This window comes from Sander vitreus, chromosome 7, assembly GCF_031162955.1.
Source record: "Sander vitreus isolate 19-12246 chromosome 7, sanVit1, whole genome shotgun sequence".
Taxonomy (NCBI): Eukaryota; Metazoa; Chordata; class Actinopteri; order Perciformes; family Percidae; genus Sander; species Sander vitreus.
The window spans coordinates 33,188,360-33,214,868 of record NC_135861.1 but is presented as its reverse complement, the minus strand read 5'-3'; the positions used below and the strand labels follow the sequence as shown (position 1 = coordinate 33,214,868).

The 26,509-nt window shown below is 42.9% G+C and overlaps 1 protein-coding gene and 1 long non-coding RNA gene across 2 annotated transcripts in view; one reads left to right on the top strand and one right to left on the bottom strand.

The window, feature by feature from the left end:
- Positions 1 to 26,509, bottom strand: part of LOC144521411 (uncharacterized) — a 39,601-nt gene that overhangs the window by 12,129 nt on the left and 963 nt on the right. The gene's annotated exons all lie outside the window — the stretch shown is intronic.
- ptk6b (PTK6 protein tyrosine kinase 6b) lies at positions 1,812 to 26,509 on the top strand. The gene is made up of 8 exons (XM_078255974.1): positions 1,812 to 2,386; positions 8,571 to 8,692; positions 9,543 to 9,706; positions 10,168 to 10,333; positions 18,488 to 18,649; positions 19,420 to 19,601; positions 21,283 to 21,436; positions 23,188 to 26,509. Exons 1-8 carry the CDS (start codon positions 1,992 to 1,994, stop codon positions 23,373 to 23,375), a joined length of 1,533 nt encoding a protein of 510 aa, XP_078112100.1. The 5' UTR covers positions 1,812 to 1,991; the 3' UTR covers positions 23,376 to 26,509.

Here is a 26,509-nt window from a genome sequence, read left to right as displayed (position 1 = left end):
TCTGATTGTCGCCGTTCTCAAACTTCGCTCTCTTCGGGAAACAACAACAAACTTCGAGCTAGCGAGCTACACGACGTAAATGACAAGTCGGGGAATGGTTGACAAAGAATATGTTAGATAAGTTCCTCTCTAACTGGGAGGTTTTGGGACTGATTGGTGTGGATGAAGTACACACGGAGATACACTGGTGAGAGCCAATGAGGTTGAACCATGTATCAGCTCATTTAAATAGGTCGCGTTACTGTATTGTGTCGACAGTTAACTTCATTTAATATTGTATGTGGCGTAAATGTTCCACCAGAACCAGTTCCTTCCTGAGACTATTTAGCAGAGCCACCGTCGCTGCGTCTGGAGCTTAGCGCCACCCAAGACCATTGGGATTGGTTTAAAGAAATGCAAACAACAACAACCCAGAGCATTTTTTCTTCTATCCTAGAATGTATGTGTGGTGTAGCCAGACCTTACTCCACAGCGCTGTGGGGATAGGTCTGGCAATGCGAGACTGTCAACTCATTTCTACCACATTTAGACCATACTTCTATTTGGGATTTGTTAGAGCTAACAGAGACTATAAAGGCCCTGACACACCAACCCGATTATCGGCCGTCTGACAGTCTGGCGAGGTCGGTGACTCGAGTCTGTTCGGTGTGTTCCGTGCCATCGTCAGTCGGAGGAGCCGTCGGCCTTCATTTGGACCGTTTTGACATGTTGAATCGGTGGGTGGGCAGTCAGACTCAATGGCCAATCTGATTGGTGGAGCGCTAACCCGGAAATGACGAGCGGGATAAGCATGACGAACGGCTCTCAAAATCTGACGAAAATCTTTTAAACTGACCTTTGTCAATCTGAAATGAAGACAGTTATGTTGTTATGGAGACGTATTGCGTCTCGCGCACGCGCAGAACGTACGCTCAAGTCGGTGTGTTCTGAGGCACTTTTTTTGACCAACTCGGGGAGGCAGTCAGTCCGACTGCCTTTTCTGACGAAGGTCGGCCGTCGGGTTGGTGTGTCAGAGCCTTAACACAATCGACGGAGTGTAATTTACAACAATGTTGGTGTGTCCAGTTCTCCAAAAACCTACCCAAAGAACGTGGTTCTTTTCGGCAGAAATGACAGACTTTTAATACTATGTTTGTCTCTTAATGCAGTCTACGAGTACCACACTATTCCTCTAAAATAATCATCTTAATCAGTATTGTATAACACCTGATCTGTTCCATATAAGATAGCTTGTCTCGCTTTTAACGATCACTATATGTTATAAGTATTACATTATATTGGCAGTCATTTTACAATCTTAGAAAATAGTAAGACCCAACATAAAGTTAGTTTAATAAGACTATACTGGGAGCAAACAGTTCAATGATGAGTTATGAAGGTTGTTTCCAGAGATAACTTCCAGTAAGTGGACCTCGTGCTAAGAATTTAGATAGAAGTGCTTTCCCCCCAAGTTTAATAGTAGAACCCTCTACAGTGTAGAAATACTCTCTTACAAGTAAAACTCCTGCATTCAAAATTCTAGGTAAAAGTATTAGCATCACAATTAAGTACCAAAACTTAGAGTACTTATTATGCAGAATGGCCCATTTTAGAATATACATACTAAATGATTGCATTATTATTGTGCTCATCACTTTAATGTTGCATCTGGTAAAGGTGGAGCTCATTTAAATGACTTTATTTACTGTTGGGTAGCTTGTAAACTGAATGATCAACAACGTTTTTATGGGATTTATAACTTAACCATTTCTGAGATTTATGACTCGTCTGTCAGATAATAGGCGTGGCTCTCGTGCATTTTCTCATAGGAATCAGGAAGTTTGTGACAGTCCTTTGAGTAATAGTCTCTCTCTCAACAGCTCAACCCAGAAGCTTCGCTGCAAAGGCATTCCGAGGATTCCTCTCCCCCTGTCCGACAGGTGTAGCCGGCTGCGCTCGGATCGGCACACGGGGGCACGGCGGCTGAGAAAGGGGGTCATTCATGCTCATCTATGGGTGAGTGTCTGCGGAAAGCTTGCCCATGTCTGGACGCGCTATGGCAGAGGATTTTCGGCGAAAAGCCTCCAGGAGCAGAAGGAGGAGGAAGCGGGGGTGGTAGAGGAGAAGAAGACAGCAGCCGTCCCGGCGGCGGGGAGGAGAGACCGAGACCAGCCAGTCCTCCGCCGCCGCCGCCGCTGGAGAGCGGCTCAATGTACACGGCGCTCTGGCCCTTTCAGTCCCGGCACGTGGATGAGCTGTCGTTCAATGAGGGTGATCTGTTCAGTGTTGTCAGCCGCAGCGGGGACTGGTGGACCGCACGGAAAATCGATAAGAACGGGTGCGTCCTGGACACCGGGATCGTTCCCAAAAACTACCTGGATCGGGCCGAGTCCCTACGAATACAACCGTGAGTGGTGACGCCTACTTTTTCTAAATATCCTAAAACACATTCTAAGTAGTCTTTTTCTCTTGCTCATGTCCAAACATTGGTAACTTAACAAAACATTTCTAAATTCAGCAGACCTTGCTGTACCATTGTGCCTGTACAATTTGACTTGTTATGCAATGGAAATTATTTTTAAATTCTGACAAAATAATGGTGAAAAGTCATGAAACAAGCACACTGTTGACAAATTAATTACAAGCTTCGCAGCATAAAAAAAATTAGGAAATTCTTGTCGCCTGGAGGCATTGTGGGAAGTATGGACATAAACATACCCTGCTTCCAATACCAATAGGCTACTACGATACTAGTATGCCAGAAAAAAATGTAGTGGGCTATGTCCCAATACATAGTATGTCAAATGCAGAATGCCAAAAAAAACCAGGATGTCCTAATGCATCTGGTCAGATAAGCCAGCAGGCTTTCTTGGCTATTCTGACCCACAGCATATGAACAACAGGGTCAAAGATCAAGGCGCAATTCTATGTCCCAAACAGTATGCACTTTGTAAGGACAGCTGCAGTACATACTCAGTGGCGACTGGTCATTAGGGGCAGGTGGGGCACAGATTATTATCATCTATGACTTATTGTCTTCTATGAATATAACATCTTCCTAAATTGCATATAATTCATTGTAGGATTTTTTTTCCACATTCTGCCACATAGAATGGATTTGTACGCATCACCGCATAACGTTAACCTTTTCTGGCTAAACTCCTAACATTACTACCACGGCCCCTAAAAGCACCGTGATCCGGCAGTGCCTGTAGCTGGGCTTGCAGTCACCTATTGACGGCTAAACAACTGGCGCTGGTAGCCGCATCGCACTGTGTTCAGGTTACAACGCTGTCTGTTTTGTGTAGCCAATGCAGTTTGTTGACATGTTAACCTAGTGAGATACAGAGTATTCTAGTGTTACTGGTATGTAGCCCATCTTTTGAAATTGTGCTTTATCTTTATCTTTAGATATGAAAACACCAATGTACATACTAAAGGTAAAACTAGTCTCCCTACCACTGTCAAACTTTAAATCAAGGCTGCTTGATCAAACCAACCTGCTCAGTTTGTCACAACATTGAAACATGCGACAAATGTTTTATTTGTGTGTTTTAAAATGTGTTCCTATTTTAGGACTTGTATGTGTGCATTTGTCGCATGTTTCAATGTTGTGACAAACTGAGCAGGTTGGTTTGATAGTTGCCAGAGAAACTGACAGGAATGTCCTTTGTATGCATCTCATTAAGCTACAGAGATGCCGTAGTAACTAAGATAATTATACTCTATACTTAGCAATAAGATATATTTGGATGCTGTTGAAAGCTACAAAATAAATACACATAGTACAATAGTTTCATGGGTTATGTGTTACGTGCAATATGTTTTTAGTCAGTTTGGGTTAGGGTTAACCCTAACCCTATCAGTTTGGGGTATGCCTGTTTACTGGTTGTAAAACACAAGCACATCTTTCTTGTCCACATACTCACAGCACTGTGGAGCACTCCCTTTTCAATTTCTATTTCATTATATTAGGCTAGTTGACCAGATTAAGAGTCAATTTGCGATCGAAATAGTATTTTCTTATGTAATAAAACCGAAATGTGCGAGTTCTTGGAAGGCACAAAAGCTGGTCTGATTTAGTGCCAGTGATAAGGTTAAAGCTTTAGTGTTAGGGTATTGTATGAAAAGCAGAACTTTGCTTGAGTTTCCTTGTTAAACTCAAGCTTTTACATTTCTCTGAAAACTTGTAAACACGTGCTATTAAACACACTTTATGGAGTGGCTGAACTGCAGTAACGGAACCTGCAAGTTTACGAAATTGTAAAAGTATAAACATTGTTGCGCTGCTACTCGTTGGACTTGTATGTGTGCATTTGTCGCATGTTTCAATGTTGTGACAAACTGAGCAGGTTGGTTTGATAGTTGCCAGAGAAACTGACAGGAATGTCCTTTGTATGCATCTCATTAAGCTACAGAGATGCCGTAGTAACAGATAATTATACTCTATACTTAGCAATAAGATATATTTGGATGCTGTTGAAAGCTACAAAATAAATATGTCCATCACTCGGCCGCATTTATGTTTTAATATTGTGTGTTTGAGGCTTTCCCATAATATGTCACCTTCTATTAATGTCCCTTTGTCTCTAACAGCAAGTGAGCATTTATACAGCATTAACTTCATGACAAACAGGACATGCTTTCCTACATCACATACACCCATCAACCCTCTGTTGTAAGCAACACTGTGAGAAATGTAGAGTACATCATTCATACATGTCAAACACATTGACAGCCAGCATCACCACTTCTTGTTTTGTCTCTCTCTCTCTCTGTTTATTGCTTCGACAGAATGGGAAGTATGTAATGTGAGGTTATTCTCACATGTCAACACCTGCTGGTAGGCTGGAATTAATTAAAGTGTTGCTGGTTTTTATTTCATTACAATAAATGTTATTTATTAGGTGATTTTTATACGTATATTGTTTATCATTATTAAGTGTCCACTTTAAAACACTTAGCAGTGATTAGCAGTAAGAACAGTTATTTTAGGGCTGCAACTGATTATTGTCATGAATGACTGATCTGATAATGAAATTTAGAAATGTCCATTACAATTTTCAAGGCTCATGTTGAAATCCACTAACTGTCCACAACCAAAACAGATTCAATTAATAATCATATCAGTATGACAAAGAAAATCTGTAAAATGTCACATTTGAGACGTTGGAACCAGTGAATGTTTGGCACATTTGCTTGCAAAATAACAAACTATTAACTGATTATCAAAACAGCTGGTGATACATTTTTAAGGTGACCTATTGTGCTCATTTTCAGTTTTTGTTGCGTGTGTGCTCTACTAGAACATGTTTCCATGCTTTAATGTTCAAAAAACCCTTTATGTTTCTCATACTGCCCATGGCTGCTGCACCTGTATTCACCCTCTGTCTGAGACGCTCTGTAGGGACACCTGTCTCTTTAAGCCCCCCTCCCGAAAAAGCCCAGACTGCTCTGATTGGTCAGCGTTTCCGTGTCCGCATCTATTCACTTGCTGCCTCTGTACTGTCTGTCATTGCAGCTGGGGAATGACTGTAACGGAGCATAGCAACACTTTCTACCATGAAAAACACCAATAAATGCCTCCAAACCAAAAACTACACAACCGACATGTTCCAGCTGTCGTGTTCTGAAATTGGGGGGAAACTTAACAACATGTGCAACCAATATTACAGGTTTCCCCGAGGCCCGTTTCAGAAAGTAGGTTTAGTGAAAACTCTGAGATAGTTAACTCTGAGATGAGGGGAAAAGAAAGAGAGGTTAATCAAACCTGAGAGAGAGAGGGGGAACTCCAGCTGTTTCAGAAAGAGAGGTAAGTTAACCTCAGACTCAGTTACTATGGTAACTTAACCTTAGACTCAGTTACTATGGTAACTTAACCTTAGAGTCAGTTACTATGGTAACTGAGCCTGTGAACCTAACCTGGTCGGGAGCAGGTTTTCTTCCCTCAGTCTCCTCCCTCTGACACAGCTCTCATTCATTTCCTCATTCATTCATTCAGTCTGTATCAGGTGCATTTGAGTGCAGTTTGTTATCTGCATGCATACATAAACAGGCTTGGTTTATTAACTGTAAACAGGCAGACTAGAAGAAGAAGAATGCCTTTATTTATCCCGCGAGGGTTAGTACAGTTGCACACACATTGAACACAGGCCTGAATTACTAATTACTAAAATGAATTACTTTTTTTTGCAAACGGATGTTTTCATTGGTTAACATTGGTGATGCGGAGCATTGTAGTAAAGCCGCTGTAGCAAAACTCCGTCAGAAGAGTGTGACTCGCTCTGAAACGTTTTTTAAATGTTTGTGTAGTGTTCCCTGGACACAAACCAGTAAGAGACATTTAAAAGGAGTTCCCCAGTATTGCAGGTGAATGACGTAAACCCTTTGAAATAAAAGATTATGGATTATAATTCTGTTAATGATGGTGCTGCAGCCTCAGAATGGGATTAGTAGGCCTAGTACTTTTATAGAATATAGGTTCAATACCATTTCACCAGCAATATTATACTTGCGATTAAATATGAAAATAATACACTATATTGGAACCAACGCATTTACTCTAGCAGCACTTTTCTCCCACGCAAATTCTCTCTCTTTTGCAGCAGCCGCTGTGTTGCTTTTTTAACGAAATACATGTTCAAACTCGCTGTATGTGCGCATGAGTATTTCCGCCGACCCGTTTTGTTTGTGGTTGTTGCCATGGTGAATTGTAATATCATGGGTCCATTCACGCTGCCTTTTTATTGTGGTGGTGCACGCGCTTAACTCTGAGTCAACCTACTCTGAGTAGATTGAACTCTAATCAGCTGTTCTGGAACCGAAAAGAGTTTCCATCTCAGGGTAAATCAACCCAGACATCACGGTTAGACTCAGAGTTTGTTAAACCTCCTTTAAAAACGGGCCGACGTTAGCATGTAGCAACATGTAGCAGTGGGTGTAATGTAAACACTGCAGTAATGTGCCTGGAGCAGATGACTATAAAGAAATCCGTTGCACACAATGACGTCACTTCCAATATCTCGGATTAAGAACCAAGAGGACTTCATGCATTCACTGCTGTTCCAGCCCTACCTTCAGCCTCAGGCCACCATCAGAGCCCAGATAATAACCTGAGAAAGAAAGCTCAGTGTTGGAACAGCAGCCAATGCTTTCTTCATTTTGCGTACTGTACTCTTGTCTTTGCACCTGCTATAGAAGACCGTTGACATGTTTAGATACTCTGATAACTCAACATTATACCTTGATCCCAGATTGTTCACAGGTACATATTGTTGTCAAATCCAATGCAGTTTTGATGAGCAGCAGAGAGTAAATTGCCAGATCTTGTACACAAAGATACACAAAGTGGTCTCACCATTGCATTGCACTCTCACGCTCAAACGCTCTGACTTACCAGAACTACATAAACAGCCTGCAAATTGCATTTCATTTTCAGATTCAAAATGGCACCTCACCAACACTTGCTGCACTCCTTCCGACACACAATATGAGACTAGTACGCCTCACTAGGTCAGTCTCACAGGCATTCATTCCAGTCCCCCCCCCCCACATACAAAAACAACTATGGTCAGAAATCCTTTTTTCATACATACACCAACATTTGGAATGACATTCCCCATCACATCAGAACACTACCGTCCATCACATATTTCATAAAGGCATACAAACTGTTCCTTCTCAACAGTTAAACTTGCACTCATTGATTGGTCATGTATTGTCCAAGTCTTGTTTGCACTGTCTGTATTGTTGTTTTTAGTTGTCTGTCTGTGTCTAGCCCATGCTAATGTCCTGTACATGTGTTTCTGTCTTTAGTTGTCTGTCTGTGTCTAGCCCATGCTAATGTCCTGTCCATGTGTTTCTGTCTTTAGTTGTCTGTATGTGTCTAGCCCATGCTAATGTCCTGTACATGTGTTTCTGTCTTTAGTTGTCTGTATGTGTCTAGCCCATGCTAATGTCCTGTACATGTGTTTCTGCCTTTAGTTGTCTGTATGTGTCTAGCTCATGCTAATGTCCTGTCCATGTGTTTCTGTCTTTAGTTGTCTGTATGTGTCTAGCCCATGCTAATGTCCTGTCCATGTGTTTCTGTCTTTAGTTGTCTGTATGTGTCTAGCCCATGCTAATGTCTTGTCCATGTGTTTCTGTCTTTAGTTGTCTGTATGTGTCTAGCCCATGCTAATGTCCTGTACATGTGTTTCTGTCTTTAGTTGTCTGTATGTGTCTAGCCCATGCTAATGTCCTGTCCATGTGTTTCTGTCTTTAGTTGTCTGTATGTGTCTAGCCCATGCTAATGTCCTGTACATGTGTTTCTGTCCTCATGTGCCGTGAACTATGTTCAATATTCTGTTTCTGCAGAACAGGAACCACGTTTTTAAACTGAGTCAGGCCCGTTTATATTGTAACTTAATGTTACCTTTAACTTTCTTGTATAATAAATGAAATGAAATTTGAAAAGATGATTTCAGAATACATGATCTACCATGTGCAAGATATCCCAGATGATTATTTTAAGTGTCACACCGTTAAAGTTTGAAACCATGCAACCACTTCCTAATAATTACTTTCATCTATGGCTTTCTGTCTTAAACCAGGTGGTATTTTGGGACAATGAACCGCCATGAGGCCCAAAGCCACCTGCTGGGATCAGGAAACGATCACGGTGCTTTCCTCATCCGACGCAGTGCAAAAGATGACATTGGATACGTTCTTTCCCGTAAGATAAGAAGAGAGAGGGGAGGTGGAGAAGCCAAAACAAGAGGCGTGTGGTGTTTGAGGGTTTAAATAAAACGGAGGGAGGAGGGAGTTTCACGTCAGTTAAAAAACTGTGCAGTATGTACTGTATTTTATTTATAGTGTCAAATTAGTTAGAGTTATCTCAGGACACTTTACAGATGGAGTTGGTCTAGACCACATTGTAATTTAAAAAATATATATATGTTAAAAACAAGAACTAACATAAAAGTAAAACCGTATGCCATTTTAAGCATGTGCATATATACAACAATGTAATTATAAGTTAATAAAAAGATGTATCACACTGTGCCAGATGGAAAATGGAGATGCAGTCTTTGATTAGCGAGTCCAGGGCATCATCATCAACACATTACTTGACCTTATTTTGTGATCGTAACCTAATTTCGCCAGCGTTTTAACTAGTCTCCCTTTGCCAGACCATCCTCCAAGGCACTGTGGAGGAGGGTCTGGCTAGTCCACGCAGCATGCTGGGATGGGAGAAAAACGTGCTCTGGTTTATTGGCATTTCTTTAAACCAATCACAATCATCATGGGCGGTGCTAAGCTTCGCACGGTGCCGCTGTAAAATAGTCTCAAGAAGGAACTTGTTTTGATGGAACATGTGTACATTCAAAAGTAGTTTTAGTCCAAGTTGCAATAAACTGAAATGAAACACTTGGAAGAAAAGTGTTAGGAGACAAACCCTTTGAAATGTAAATGTAACTGCATTAAAATAAAAGCTTTGCATTCCTGTTGGACTGTTGAAAGTCCCTCTGGATTTGTAGCAGCTTAAACTATAACTTAAGACTTGTTTGTGAATCTTCCTGCAGTGAGGTCGAGCAGTCGGGTGAAGCATTTCAAGGTCCTCAAAGCAGATGAGAGGAATTTTTACGTGGAGCAGGGCCGCCATTTCAGCTCTCTGATCGACTTGGTGGAGCACTACCGCGCAAACAGCCTGAGCAACAGCGGCACACTGGGAGTCTCCTGCAAGAGGGTAGGACAGGCTCTGTTGGTTGTTTGCATCTTCTTGCTTCTTAGTTCCTCTTATTTTCTGGTCAAAACAAAAAAAGGGTTGACAGAGAATTCACTCAAACACAGTTGTTGCTAGAGCGATGTACATGAACGTGCTTCATTGTGTTTGTAGATGGGGTGTTATTTACGAGGGGGATAAGGGGGTTACAACCCCCCCCCAATAATCAAAACTGGGCTTTTTATGGACGTTTTAGACAATTTCTTCAATGTTTTTGTCCCCTTTTTTGAGTATTTTTTGGACCACTTTTTTTCAAAGTTTTTACCTTTTTTTGATACATGCAGACATGTCCCGGGACCGCCCTAGATAGTTGGAGATCTCAACCCTCCCCCAATGTTGAACCCAGAGTTACACCCTTGAATATTTGTATGTATGACATTTGTGTCCCTTTTATGAAGTGTGTGCATGTGTGTTCCCTCCATCAGAAGAAGCCCAGCACTCGGGACTTGAATCATTTTACGGTGGATGAGTGGGAACTCCCCAAAGAGGAGTTCACCCTGGAGGAGGAGCTGGGCAGCGGCTACTTTGCTGACGTCTACCGGGGGCGCTGGAAAAACCACATTAATGTCGCCATCAAGATCATCAAAAGTGGTATTTCATCATCTCTGTTGATCTAATGAAGCGGGTTTTCATCAAGGTGATGAAGGCCTGGGAGCGCGGGCCGTGACTGCAGTGCTTGCGTGGCCATGTAAAGGGATACATATGTTGGCAGCAATCCAAGGATGGATTTGTAGATGAAGTTATACCAGTGCAGAAGTCTACGTATGGATAATGATGGCCAATTGAGCAGAGAGTACAGAGTGCAATGATGGGTGGGGGGTTTACAACCAGTAATGAATGTCAGTGCACTATACCTACCACATAAATATAGTGGAGTAAAAAGTACTATCTTTCTCTTTGAAATGTGGTGAAGTAGAGGTATAGCATAGCATGAAATGGAAATACTCCCATACTTCATAATTCTACTTTAGCAAATTAACTTAGTTACTTTCCACCACTGGTGCCATTCCGTTACTGTGTATTTAGTCTGGTTTGTGAAAAGTGCAAACGTTTGTTGGCTTTCTCATCAATAATTTGTTGATTGATACTGAAGTGCTTGGTTGATGTTAAGAATTTCAATTTCAGGCTTAATCGAGATGAAAGACTGGAGGCTTTGAAACATCATTAGAGTCAAGATTTAAAGGTGCACTATGAGTTCCTGCGTGGTTTCAGCACAATTTCATTTTTGTCTCAAATCGTAGTCCTCTTTCCTTGATCCGCTAGCTGCCTGCCCCCTGTACACACTGTGAAAAAGCCCAGTCTCGGGAGACAACACAGGGCATAAACGTCAAACAAACACTAGGGGGACAGGATAGGCACCAAAATAAAACAAACACATTCGAGCTAGTAGTCCTTACCTAGGTACTGTCAGGACACGCCCTCATACTCTGCTTCTGACTGGCTAGTAGTCCTTTCCTGGGTACTGTCAGGACACGCCCTCATACTCTGCTTCTGACTGGCTAGTAGTCCTTTCCTGGGTACTGTCAGGACACGCCCTCATACTCTGCTTCTGACTGGCTAGTAGTCCTTACCTAGGTACTGTCAGGGCACGCCCTCATACTCTGCTTCTGACTGGCTAGTAGTCCTTACCTAGGTACTGTCAGGACACGCCCTCATACTCTGCTTCTGACTGGCTACTAGATCTTACCTAAGTACTGTCAGGGCACTTCCTCATACTGTGCTTCTGACTGGCTACTAGTCCTTACCTAAGTACTGTCAGGACACGCCCTCATACTCTGCTTCTGACTGGCTAGTAGTCCTTACCTAGGTACTGTCAGGACACGCCCTCATACTCTGCTTCTGACTGGCTAGTAGTCCTTACCTAGGTACTGTCAGGGCACGCCCTCATACTCTGCTTCTGACTGGCTAGTAGTCCTTACCTAGGTACTGTCAGGGCACGCCCTCATACTCTGCTTCTGACTGGCTAGTAGTCCTTACCTAGGTACTGTCAGGGCACGCCCTCATACTCTGCTTCTGACTGGCTAGTAGTCCTTACCTAGGTACTGTCAGGGACACGCCCTCATACTCTGCTTCTGACTGGCTAGTAGTCCTTACCTAGGTACTGTCAGGGCACGCCCTCATACTCTGCTTCTGACTGGCTAGTAGTCCTTACCTAGGTACTGTCAGGGCACGCCCTCATACTCTGCTTCTGACTGGCTAGTAGTCCTTACCTAGGTACTGTCAGGGCACGCCCTCATACTCTGCTTCTGACTGGCTAGTAGTCCTTACCTAGGTACTGTCAGGGCACGCCCTCATACTCTGCTTCTGACTGGCTAGTAGTCCTTACCTAGGTACTGTCAGGGCACGCCCTCATACTCTGCTTCTGACTGGCTAGTAGTCCTTACCTAGGTACTGTCAGGGCACGCCCTCATACTCTGCTTCTGACTGGCTAGTAGTCCTTACCTAGGTACTGTCAGGGCACGCCCTCATACTCTGCTTCTGACTGGCTAGTAGTCCTTACCTAGCTACTGTCAGGGCACGCCCTCATACTCTGCTTCTGACTGGCTAGTAGTCCTTACCTAGGTACTGTCAGGGCACGCCCTCATACTCTGCTTCTGACTGGCTAGTAGTCCTTACCTAGGTACTGTCAGGGCACGCCCTCATACTCTGCTTCTGACTGGCTAGTAGTCCTTACCTAGGTACTGTCAGGGCACGCCCTCATACTCTGCTTCTGACTGGCTAGTAGTCCTTACCTAGGTACTGTCAGGGCACGCCCTCATACTCTGCTTCTGACTGGCTAGTAGTCCTTACCTAGGTACTGTCAGGGCACGCCCTCATACTCTGCTTCTGACTGGCTAGTAGTCCTTACCTAGGTACTGTCAGGGCACGCCCTCATACTCTGCTTCTGACTGGCTAGTAGTCCTTACCTAGGTACTGTCAGGGCACGCCCTCATACTCTGCTTCTGACTGGCTAGTAGTCCTTACCTAGGTACTGTCAGGGCACGCCCTCATACTCTGCTTCTGACTGGCTAGTAGTCCTTACCTAGGTACTGTCAGGGCACGCCCTCATACTCTGCTTCTGACTGGCTAGTAGTCCTTACCTAGGTACTGTCAGGGCACGCCCTCATACTCTGCTTCTGACTGGCTAGTAGTCCTTACCTAGGTACTGTCAGGGCACGCCCTCATACTCTGCTTCTGACTGGCTAGTAGTCCTTACCTAGGTACTGTCAGGGCACGCCCTCATACTCTGCTTCTGACTGGCTAGTAGTCCTTACCTAGGTACTGTCAGGGCACGCCCTCATACTCTGCTTCTGACTGGCTAGTAGTCCTTACCTAGGTACTGTCAGGGCACGCCCTCATACTCTGCTTCTGACTGGCTAGTAGTCCTTACCTAGGTACTGTCAGGGCACGCCCTCATACTCTGCTTCTGACTGGCTAGTAGTCCTTACCTAGGTACTGTCAGGGCACGCCCTCATACTCTGCTTCTGACTGGCTAGTAGTCCTTACCTAGGTACTGTCAGGGCACGCCCTCATACTCTGCTTCTGACTGGCTAGTAGTCCTTACCTAGGTACTGTCAGGGCACGCCCTCATACTCTGCTTCTGACTGGCTAGTAGTCCTTACCTAGGTACTGTCAGGGCACGCCCTCATACTCTGCTTCTGACTGGCTAGTAGTCCTTACCTAGGTACTGTCAGGGCACGCCCTCATACTCTGCTTCTGACTGGCTAGTAGTCCTTACCTAGGTACTGTCAGGGCACGCCCTCATACTCTGCTTCTGACTGGCTAGTAGTCCTTACCTAGGTACTGTCAGGGCACGCCCTCATACTCTGCTTCTGACTGGCTAGTAGTCCTTACCTAGGTACTGTCAGGGCACGCCCTCATACTCTGCTTCTGACTGGCTAGTAGTCCTTACCTAGGTACTGTCAGGGCACGCCCTCATACTCTGCTTCTGACTGGCTAGTAGTCCTTACCTAGGTACTGTCAGGGCACGCCCTCATACTCTGCTTCTGACTGGCTAGTAGTCCTTACCTAGGTACTGTCAGGGCACGCCCTCATACTCTGCTTCTGACTGGCTAGTAGTCCTTACCTAGGTACTGTCAGGGCACGCCCTCATACTCTGCTTCTGACTGGCTAGTAGTCCTTACCTAGGTACTGTCAGGGCACGCCCTCATACTCTGCTTCTGACTGGCTAGTAGTCCTTACCTAGGTACTGTCAGGGCACGCCCTCATACTCTGCTTCTGACTGGCTAGTAGTCCTTACCTAGGTACTGTCAGGGCACGCCCTCATACTCTGCTTCTGACTGGCTAGTAGTCCTTACCTAGGTACTGTCAGGGCACGCCCTCATACTCTGCTTCTGACTGGCTAGTAGTCCTTACCTAGGTACTGTCAGGGCACGCCCTCATACTCTGCTTCTGACTGGCTAGTAGTCCTTACCTAGGTACTGTCAGGGCACGCCCTCATACTCTGCTTCTGACTGGCTAGTAGTCCTTACCTAGGTACTGTCAGGGCACGCCCTCATACTCTGCTTCTGACTGGCTAGTAGTCCTTACCTAGGTACTGTCAGGGCACGCCCTCATACTCTGCTTCTGACTGGCTAGTAGTCCTTACCTAGGTACTGTCAGGGCACGCCCTCATACTCTGCTTCTGACTGGCTAGTAGTCCTTACCTAGGTACTGTCAGGGCACGCCCTCATACTCTGCTTCTGACTGGCTAGTAGTCCTTACCTAGGTACTGTCAGGGCACGCCCTCATACTCTGCTTCTGACTGGCTAGTAGTCCTTACCTAGGTACTGTCAGGGCACGCCCTCATACTCTGCTTCTGACTGGCTAGTAGTCCTTACCTAGGTACTGTCAGGGCACGCCCTCATACTCTGCTTCTGACTGGCTAGTAGTCCTTACCTAGGTACTGTCAGGGCACGCCCTCATACTCTGCTTCTGACTGGCTAGTAGTCCTTACCTAGGTACTGTCAGGGCACGCCCTCATACTCTGCTTCTGACTGGCTAGTAGTCCTTACCTAGGTACTGTCAGGGCACGCCCTCATACTCTGCTTCTGACTGGCTAGTAGTCCTTACCTAGGTACTGTCAGGGCACGCCCTCATACTCTGCTTCTGACTGGCTAGTAGTCCTTACCTAGGTACTGTCAGGGCACGCCCTCATACTCTGCTTCTGACTGGCTAGTAGTCCTTACCTAGGTACTGTCAGGGCACGCCCTCATACTCTGCTTCTGACTGGCTAGTAGTCCTTACCTAGGTACTGTCAGGGCACGCCCTCATACTCTGCTTCTGACTGGCTAGTAGTCCTTACCTAGGTACTGTCAGGGCACGCCCTCATACTCTGCTTCTGACTGGCTAGTAGTCCTTACCTAGGTACTGTCAGGGCACGCCCTCATACTCTGCTTCTGACTGGCTAGTAGTCCTTACCTAGGTACTGTCAGGGCACGCCCTCATACTCTGCTTCTGACTGGCTAGTAGTCCTTACCTAGCTACTGTCAGGGCACGCCCTCATACTCTGCTTCTGACTGGCTAGTAGTCCTTACCTAGGTACTTTCAGGGCACGCCCTGATACTCTGCTTCTGACTGGCTAGTAGTCCTTACCTAGGTACTGTCAGGACACGCCCTCATACTCTGCTTCTGACTGGCTAGTAGTCCTTACCTAGCTACTGTCAGGGCACGCTCTCATACTCTGCTTCTGATTGGCTAGCAGTTTTTACTGCGCATGTGCGACTCCCAACAAAGATGGAACAGAAGTGAGATGTCTCACTCGGTAGCTAAAACAGAGAGCTCAACACACAGGGTGAAAAGAGGAGCTGCAGCAATGTGCAGTACAATAAATACTGTATATGGTGTTCTCTGAAAATTAAACCACATAAACCTATTCTGGTACAACCTCTAAATACAATTATGAACCACAAAATGTGCATAATATGAGCACTTTAAGGAAGTAAAATGTATCCGTCAAACCAGGCTGAATACCCGTGAATCACTGTCTGTTTTGTCTGAGGGTTGTATGAGGTACTTAGTGTATTACTCAGTGTATTACCTGTAGCAGATGGCGGCCGGCACATAAGCAATTAGGGCTGGGACGATATGCTTTCGTCCTGATTCGATTCTTTCCCGATACATGGGCGACCAATTGGACTTGTATTGTGATATTCATTTATTATAAAAAACTGTTTGAATAAGTTGAATAAAACCCTTCTAGAGACAGTACATCATGAGACATTTCTAAAAACTAATCGTTTTCTAAGAAGAATGACATCACATGTCATTCAGTCAGTCTGACATTTATTGACTTTGTAAAGAAGAACATAACATGGATCATGGATGGATAATCTCGGTTTTGCTGATAACAGATATTACGCAGTAACATCGGCGGCACCGTTAAAATTGGTTAAAAACAAAAAACATGATTCTAGGGAAAAGAATCAATTCTAAAATCGTCCTCAAAAAAATCATGATACATATGATTTTTCGATTTTTTTTCCCCCACCCCTATATGCTATTAGCCTGGCTCGTCCTCCTACGTACTTCCGCTCAATTTTCATTTCCCTTCAGTACTCCGTCTGGGTTTGCGGTATAGTCTAGGATTTTCTCCGGCAAAATCTTTGGCAGTCCAATCAGCGAACAGAGGGAGGGGCTGAGAACGATGACGGTGAGGTTGTGCGCTAGAGTTGTAGTTCTGTAATGGCGGCAAAGAAAGATGCGAGCGAAGCCATTCGGTTCGTTGTGGCAACGCTGCAGAATATCCAGAAGTTAAAGCCCGAGCAAGAACAATCTCTGCTGAGTTTTGTTGGTGGCCATGATGTTGTGGCCCTCCTCCCCACGGGGTTCGGGAACAGTTTGATTTTCCAGCTTGCTCCGTTAGCGGTGAAGTAGTTGGCTAAGGCTAACGCTAGCCATGCTAGGCCAACGTCACAACCAAACGTTAGCGATTGGTTATGGCAGATCCAGAGTGGCTCTGGGCAGATCCAATAGTTTTAAACGTCAACAGAGTACCCGCCTTCAAGGAAGTTAACACTTGTCAATGGAGAGTGGCCAGACTCTCTGGACCAATGAAATGGACCAGAGTCTGGTAGGACCAGGCTAGTGGACCAGAGTCTGGTAGGACCAGGCTAATGGACCAGAGTCTGGTAGGACCAGGCTAGTGGACCAGAGTCTGGTAGGACCAGGCTAGTGTATCAGAGTCTGGTAGGACCAGGCTAGTGTATCAGAGTCTGGTAGGACCAGGCTAATGTATCAGAGTCTGGTAGGACCAGGCTAGTGTATCAGAGTCTGGTAGGACCAGGCTAGTGTATCAGAGTCTGGTAGGACCAGGCTTATAAGCTATGTCCTACTGTGCAGCTAAACAGTTTTTAGACACCTAAAAAAATCTATGTTAGTTTCAGTGTACAGTATATTTAGAATATTTTCACAGCTTTACCTTGCTGTCAGACAGCTCTTTACGACGGGGAACTGAAGCTGTTCTCTCTGCTCTCTGTTGTCTTTCCTTTTGTTGTAAGAATGCAAATATGCATACTCAATAACATGTTAGACCACATTTGAGTGAAACTAATGAGAGACAGAATAAGAATGTAGAGATATGCATCATGGTAATCCTTAATGATACACCTCTTTCTTATGTATGGAATTCAATTGATACCCAGTTGTATTGTTCATTTAAAATGGCTGCTGCTGTGTTGTGCAACACTCAGTAAAACCCTTTTCTGGTTGGGTAGAAACCCAACATCTGTACAACACCTGTAGAAAGTAAAGTGGGAGTAGTCGGCTGAGCCATTTTAGAAGCATGAAGCAACTTGCAGCGTGTTGAGTAGCCCTGACTAACCTGATGACTCATTTTACAGTAATAATTTAAGGAAGTAAATGGTTTATTGTTATTTCCAGGTATCACTATAAAAAAACTCAGGCCAGTTTACTGTGAATGACTCTTAATATCATGTATGATCAGTAGTTTATGACACAGATCAACGCTGATTATACTGTTTGAATCTAATAAAGCACAGCATTTACTTGTAGTCAGTTTCCTTTGGTTAGTTTGTAAATCATGATTGTGACATCATTTAAGTGATGAGATTTGAGGTCGTTGACACAAACATGATGGAAAAGGTACTCCGATGAGATCAGTGGAGGAATGGAACTAAGTACATTTACCCAAGCAGTGTTTTCCTGTCTGTTTGTGTCCCTTTGTGGTAGTTTTGCGTCTCTTTTTCACATCTTTTTAGGCCATTATTATTTCAGTATCTGTGTCTAAAACGTTGGAAAAGATAGAGCGGATAATAAATAACTTGCACTCAAAAAGCTTAAAGAAAAAACTTGCTAAAGAAGCCAGCTCCAATCATTAGATCTGTGAAAAGCCTTTCAGTTGCATTCATTCTTAGGGCTAAGGTGCTGCCCAAAACGTCTCGGGTGCTGCACCTAAACCTTATAATGGCCTGCCAAGTAGTACTGTACAGTCCAATTTTGAGGTACTTTTGAACACTGACTTTAAAAAATGTCCCATGATTGTTTGTTTTGTCCAACCAACAGTCTAAAATCCAGAAATATTCAATTTTTTATTGATATAAAACAAAAGTTCAGCAGCAGACCTTCACATTTTAGAAGCTTTGTCTCATTCTTTCAGCATAGTTGAGGACACAGTCATGTCAGTGTTCCGTTCTTACGTTCAGTATGATGATGGTCATTTGATCTGTACAGTGAGAGCATGAAAGTCCTTCAGCCAGAGTCTGATTTCAACTTATATATATATATTGTCTTTCTCTCTCCCTTCAGATTCAGAGTTGAACCACCGTGAATTTCACAGTGAAGTTCAGATCCTAAAGCGTCTCCGCCATCGTCACCTCATCTCTCTGTTTGCCGTCTGCACGGCCTCGGCACCGTACTACATCATCACCGAGCTGATGGAGAAAGGCAGCCTGCTCAGCTTCCTCAGAGGTAAAAAAAACTCAACTATTTACTCTACTCTACTACTTCAACTTCTCTCTTTGGTACCAGTCAAATATCACGATATTTTTGACCAAGTACCTCAATATCGATACCTAAAATAGAAGTATGTTAAACTAAGTAAAGCGCTGTAACGTGGACACAGTGGGCCAGATGTACGTACATTTGTGAATGTAGCGTTATCAGCACCATGGCCAACCCGCAGAAAGCACACGCTGTGATACTTCAGCTTACGTCGTATTTACCAAACCTGCAGTTCATCGGGTAATCAGCGCCTTTCTCCGCCCACTATACCATAAATTGTGCTGTAGCAAAGCGTTAAGTACTGTTGCTATGATACGGCTGAGTGCAGACTGAGATATTCACACTGCTGATGCTATGACTGTTTGACATTATTATAAACATAACATACATTTTAAGCGTCCAGTAGCTTAGACAACCATAACACAACAAACACACATACACACATACATTATATATATATATCGAAAATCTAAGGTGATATCATATCACGATATTGATATAATATTGATTAATTGCCCAGCCCTAGCCCGAGGGTTAAAGTAAAGTGTTAGAGTCTCTGTTTTTTATGAAATTAAGGAGCGCATAAAGAATTTTAGGGGCGAAATTAAAATGTATCAAATAATGTTAAATAAAAAGGGATACGAGGAGACACAAATCTAAGGTTACCATCTAGACCTTGTTGGGGTCTGATTCTCTGTGCTGATTGTTTTCTCTGTTATTTTCTTGTACTGTTTCAGGTCCAGAGGGGCCGGCCCAAGATATTGTATCACTCATTGACATGGCGGCCCAAGTGGCTGATGGGATGGCATACCTGGAGGAGCAGAACAGCATCCACAGAGATCTGGCGGCTCGAAACGTTCTGGTGGGAGAGGACAACATCTGTAAGGTGGCCGACTTTGGACTGGCCAGAGTGATCAAGGTACGGGCAGGGGCGTAGCACCAACTTCTGGGCCCTGTAGAAGGGCATTCTCTATGGGTCCCTCCCCACATCCACAGCTATTCATTCTAGCATCTTTTTGGGACCTCCTCACAAGGGCCCTCATTTATCAACGTAGAAACCAGCGCAGATATGAGCGCAGAAATCATCTTACGACAGGCTTCACGTGTGATTCATGAAACGTTGGTATCACACCAATCGGAGCGTAAGAATGGTCGTACATTGATAAATGCAGCGGCTGGAAACGATCGTAATTTAAATATCCAATATATTCTGGGTTTTGAGGCCTCGCCCCTACAATTTACGACATGGCGAGATGTAATCCGGCTGAGAAGCGGCACTTTTCAGAGGTGGAGATTGAAACCCTGATATCTCAGGTTCATTTGCAGTAACGTGTGTACTATTTGGCAGCCTGAAAACTGGTATTAAAGACTGTAGAAAGAATGTGGAATGGAAGGAGATCACTGATGCAGTGAACAGTGTTGCCGTAGTAAATCAGACTCCAGCTGAAGTTTATTTAATTCATACATCCTTGACATATGTATGCTATAGTCCTAATAGTAATATACAGGCTTATACTGCAATCTCTTAGGCCTACATGGTTTACCTATATTTAAATAAACACACAGTAGTGGAGTTTATGCAGTGTCTTTTATTTTACTCGTGTTTTTTTCATGAGTCAGAGCCAGGCAACAGCTGTGAGGGAGAGCGCGTGTCCTCCGCCCCCAGCAGATTTTTTCTGCCGTGTATAGTAGGGTCCCCCCGCTGATGCAAGACCATGAGCCATCTGCCCTTAATCAGTCCAATGGAGCGCTCCACCGTGGCCTGTGCGCGTACGTGTGCACTGTTGTACCGTCGAATAGAGGTCCTCTATAAGAGCCAGATCTGCCATTGCTGGTAAGTGATCAACTGATGACTTCTCCTTCTCCTGTTAAACTGATTATATGCTGCACCGCACGTCCACACTGACTCAAAAACTTGCGTACACAAGATTTTATCGCAGCCTACGCTCACGTTCAAATTGATCAATGCCTTGCTTTGCGTAGGAATCGGCGTACGCCCGTCCTACGCCTGTTTTAGGTCGTACACACGTTTCATAAATGAGGGCCTGGGGCTGTATCGTTCAAAATGTTGAGATACCTGTACCGATACCAATACCGTGACTTTGATACCTGTTCCTAAAGAAAACTTTTTTTCAATACCAATTTAAGAAAACAAAAAGAAATGACAACATTACACAATACGGCACAAATACTTTGATGTATTTTTCAGCTCCTACTACGTGAGCCCCTACTCTCTGTGTAACAGTGTGTAAGGTGTAAGGTTAGGCAGCCAACCACAGACATTATTAGATCTTGGTAGAAGCATGCTGCAAGCTTATTGGCTCACTGACGCTGATGAGATTTACTCCTTAGGTATTGAAATTGGGTATTGAATGAGGAGGCATTTTGTTAATACTCGATCCTTTAGAGGCAATTCGGTCGGTACCTAAAAAGTATTGAATTCGGTACCCAGCCCTACTCCTCACATGAGGGCCCTGGGTACTCAGTCCCCTTTTCACTCCCAGTCCGACAACCCTGGGAACAGGGGAGGAAGGGATATGGAGTGTCGTATCGGAAATCAAGTCAAACTGCAGTGTTTAAGACCAATATTTCTCATCCAGGAGCCGTTCTACATCACAGAAGATAAAAAGATTCCCTTCAAGTGGACCGCTCCTGAGGCCATCAGCCATGGGAAGTTCTCCAACAAGTCAGACGTCTGGTCTTTTGGTGTGTTGCTCTATGAGATTATCACCTGTGGCGGTGCTCCTTACCCAGGTTGGTGGAATTAAATGTTTTTTGGATTAGATGTGTTAAATATTTCAGTTATAGCACTTTCAATCAATGATGAAAAGTAACTATATGAAATGATGAAATAACGAGTCGAAGTCCTGCATGAGAGATTAATGTTGATCAATCAGTGCCACACAGCAGTCTATAGTACTGCTTGGATGTGTGTCCTCAGTTGGGATGAGATCTTTCAGGACTTTTATTTATCCACTGTTCTCACCTTTCTTTGAATTATACTTTGTTTTTGGACACCTTTTTAGGCTGTAGGCAGACAGAACAAACAATATCATTATTTGTAGTAAAGGACACATTTTTTAACAGCTGTTTACTACTATCACTGTATGGATGTGATATGATTTCTATCATTGTTCTTATACTCTTATACTATATATGTGAAACATGAACAAACGCAAACAATCAACGCCGTAATACTTTCTTTTACTATCCAGTTTGACAGCGAGTGATAACGGAAAAAGAACATAAATAAACTATTTTTAAGTTGATCTTCTTCGGAGTTTAGGGTTAAATTACATGGTATCAGATGGGTGGATAAACTCCTAGTACTTCCGATACCGATACCAGCGTTTTAGGCGGTATTGGAGGCTTTTCGGATACTGGTATCTGTATCGGAACATCTCTACTCTGTTCTCTTCTAATCATTTACTTACAGTACATTAGGCCCATATATTGTTTTGGTTACATTTATAATAAAACATCAGATTTTATAAACTACATGTGTTTTGTGTGTAGAAAATGTAATGTGTAAAGTAACTAGTAACTAAAGCTGTAACAAATGAATGTAGTGGAGTAACTAAAGGAACTAGTAACTAAAGCTGTAACAAATGAATGTAGTGGAGTAACTAAAGTAACTAGTAACTAAAGCTGGAACAGATGAATGTAGTGGAGTAACTAAAGTAACTAGTAACTAAAGCTGGAACAGATGAATGTAGTGGAGTAACTAAAGGAACTAGTAACTAAAGCTGGAACAGATGAATGTAGTGGAGTAAAAAGTCCAATATTTCTCTCTGAAATGTAGCGGAGTAGAAGTAGAAAGGGGCATGAAAAGAAAAGACTCAAGTAAAGTACAAGTACCTCAACATTTGGACTTAAGTACTGTACTTGAGTAAATGTACGTAGTTACATTCCACCACTGACCTTAGGAGTGATGTGTACGGTTGCTGTGCTGGCGATGACAAAGGATAAATTCAATAAAATTTATAGTATCAAATCATAACAAGAGTTATCTCGAGACACTTTACAGATAGAGTAGGTCTAGACCACACTCTATAATTTACAAAGACCCAACAATTCCAGTAATTCCCCCAAGATATATATATATATATATATAGAAGCTTTTTATCTAATTTCGTATAGTCGGGTAGTAAGAATTCAAAAGTTATTAAAGAATGGTCCGATAATAAAGGATTCTGCGGAAATACTATTAAATCTTCAATTTCGATGCCAAATGCCTGCACAAGGTGGAGGGTGTGGTTAACACAGTGAGTGGCCTTATGCACACTCTGACTGAAAGCAATTGAATCTAAATGTAGTAGTGAGTTGAAAGCATAAAGCATGTTAGTAGTCAAAGTAGTATTATATCAATTTTCAAGATCACCCCCATCTCAACTAAAGCTTGCACAGGAATACATTGAAAACAAAGCCTCCATGTGTATCTACAGGTATTTTAGTGGGAAAAACAACATGTTTAACCTCTCCTCACTATTTCTGTTCTCCCTCAGCCTTTAGCAACCAGGAAGTGTACCAGCAGGTTACCAACGGGTACAGGATGCCAGCCCCGGCCAAATGTTCCAACTCTCTCTATCAACTCATGCTGAAATGTTGGAGCTTAGAGCCCGACGACAGGCCAGACTTCAAGACTCTCAAGGCCAAACTGGACAGCAGCTCTTACGAGTTGGAGAGTGACTAATTTTCTTTTTTGTCTGACTAAACAGAAAAAGCAGCAAATTGTCACGTTAGGGAGGCTGAAACCAGAGCTTGTTTGGCATTTCGACAGGAGAAAATTCAATTCGGTTTCATTTATAGTATCAAATCATAACGAGTTATCTGGAGACACTTTACAGATAGAGTAGGTCTAGACCACACTCTATAATTTACAAAGACCCAACAATTTCAGTAATTCCCACAAGAGCAAGCATTTAGTGGGATAGTGGCGATTATTGGTAGTTTCAGTTTTACAGTCAACAAAACAGAATATTTTCAAAGGTTTGTTGTAGTTTCCTACAGAAATACATTTTGGGTGTCTTTGTTAGATTTCTTTATGAACCTTTCTTACTTAAGACTCCACACTTTTTTTCAGCCTGGACCCCATTTTCCTATGCTTATGTTTGTACGTGACTGATGAGAACAACAGTCTTTGAAATCGGTCCAGTATTGAGTGAGAATGCTGTGACATCCAGCTGCGAACCGGGCTGCAATGTCATCTTATGGGTCAATTTGGTCCACTAAACGTTCTGTTTTTGCCACTGACAGACTCAGATTATTATTCTAAGTATCTGACAACATTATGGAAAGAATCCCTAAAGAGATAGAGTAGACTCTTCTTTGTTTAACCAGAAGCAGCTCTGAAATCGCTATCGCTAAACCCCCCAGACTCCATTTACAAAATCAATACTTTTAGTGTGTATAAAGCCAACATATTTTCAAATGTAAATCGGTAAACTACATATTTATTTCAACCAAAACTAGAGTTGTGATGGTTAGAAAAGGGGAAAGACGACCAAAAACGGCTTTTCATAGTTTTATTTTGTGGTTGTTGACTTTGAATGAAGTGTGTTTTACGATGATAAAATTACTGTTTATTTACATTCTGAGTCTGGTGGGTTTGGAGATGGCAATTTCACAGATGTTTTTATGTTTAAAAAAAGGATCTTACTCTTTAACAGAAAGGTTGTCCTCCTTAGATATCCTTTCTACAATGTTGTCAGACAATTACATCAATAATTTGAGCCTGTCAGCAGCAAAACAAGCACTTTTGTGGACGTAAATTGAATGTGCACAATTGCCCATTACAGTTGCACGTTGTAGCTTGTTTTTTCGCTGACTGCCGACTTCAGCGATCTATATAATACTGGACCAGTGTCAAAGATTGTTGTTTCCATGAGTCACTTAGACACAAGAACATAGGGTCCAGGTTGAAAAAAAAAGTTACCCTTTAATGTGAATTTGAACGTATGCTTCATCTTGCCTCCTGTCACATTCTATCATTCTTGACCTTTTGAAACAACACTTGACAAAAAAATCTTACATAAAGATGCATTTGGTATCTGCTCTGGAACTTATGCTCACATTACAGGCTCTTCATCAGCAGATGGAGTTTGACTGTTTCAAGCAGGAACATTGAAAGTGGAGATTTCAACAACTACATTTCAGTGACAACTGGGCTGACAAGCTACAACCGCTGATGAAGATCATGCGGTATGATCAAAAGCTATGCAAAGGGGTGACTAAAGAGACCCTGAGCTCAGATTGTTTTATCAACACTCCATTTAATTGGTGCTGGATAGGGCTGGGTATCGTTTATTGATACCTTAAAGGTATAGACCGAAATAACCCAGTACCAAGTACTATAGAAACTTCTCCAGTTTCTCCAGTCAAACGATACCTGCATTTGATTTCGACTTATTCGTACCCAGATTTAGAAAAAGCTTTTCTCCAAGCAGATTTCATGCGACATGTGATTGACCCACTACCACAGCAGCTACAGCTCCTATAGTCTGTGGTGGGCTGAAGTCGAGCATTGTCTATTTGATGTAGTTGGCAAGATGCTTCCATTTACAATTCCATTGAATGAAGTACTCTATTGGTATCGGTATCCCTTTAAGGGAACTAGTATTGTAAAATAATCGATACCCGGCCCTCGTGCTGGATGAAATTAAAGTAGAGCAAATGTCTAACTAATAGTTTTGAGTCATGACAACCTCAAAACATTTAAAGAGAAATACACCAGCAGCCGTGAACACATTCATTTAAAAAGCAAGATCAATTAGCTAGAACAAATGTCTTACTTATTGATAGACTCAATAACAGCTGTCTGCAATATTAATCTTTGGACAGCAAGGGGCAGCACAGTCACAGTATGTGAAGATCTCCCTTTCTTTTCTAACCGGTGAAGGTTTTATTGCACAATTATTTTTTTTTACAATTCAGTTGCTTTCCTACAGCACATACCCCTGCAGCTTTTTCTACAGTTTCTCTCAAATCGAGTCTAATCTTCTCTTAGTTGCTATAAACACAACCAGCTAAAACTGGTGAGTAGGAATCATCCCTCGCCGTTGCTCACTTCAATTTTTGCATCCATGCCATAGATCAGCATGCAGCACCTTAAATCAAGCAGCTACATGCAACCAAAGAGTGATGTTTCCCTTTGTTTAGAATCATTCAATCAAGTCCCGAGAAAGTCCAATCATCCAGATTGGAGGGAGGTCTAAAAAGATAGCATCAATTTGTGTTACATAAGTGTTTTTTTTTCTATTTATTAATCATCTTGAGAATCCTCAACTTAACTTGTGACAGCTTGTGGGGGGGTCCAAATGGGAATTTGAAAAACAGTCCAAAATGCACAAATCAACAACAGTTAAAGTTTCATCCCAAACACTCAGAGTCCCGGGATATTTTCTCGATTTAAAACCATAACAGTCGGCATTAAATGTTGTGACGTTGCCCATGGGAATAATTGTGTTTAAAAAGAGTTTGATCCAATGTCAGTGTTTGATTTCCAGTTCCTTTAAATATACATGTGTTTAGTCATCTATGCTGCTGATGAAACGCTTGGAAAAGCTCTTATTTTTAGTGTCCGACTAGTGGAGAAGCATTATAAGCCGTTCCACTTGTGTCTTATCAAAGCACCAGACCAGCAACTACTACTGTCCAAGTGTTGATGCAAACACAACCTCACTTTCTGCACATATACTCTATGTACAGTCCTTTGTATATGCTTATTTTTGTATTCTGCCTGTTTGTATGTCATTTAATGTGAAAAAAGGAAACTTTGATATGCATGTGCATCTGTGTGTTAAGTAAATTGCTTTCCAGCCATAAATA

What these genes read in the sequence shown, in the direction of transcription:
- ptk6b (XM_078255974.1), top strand. Translation starts at nt 1,992, where the DNA reads ATGGGTGAGTGTCTGCGGAAAGCTTGCCCATGTCTGGACGCGCTATGG. An exon ending in CATTGGATACGTTCTTTCCC is followed by an intron (nt 8,693 to 9,542) that starts GTAAGATAAGAA and finishes ATCTTCCTGCAG; the next exon opens with TGAGGTCGAGCAGTCGGGTG. An exon ending in TGGGAGTCTCCTGCAAGAGG is followed by an intron (nt 9,707 to 10,167) that starts GTAGGACAGGCT and finishes TCCCTCCATCAG; the next exon opens with AAGAAGCCCAGCACTCGGGA.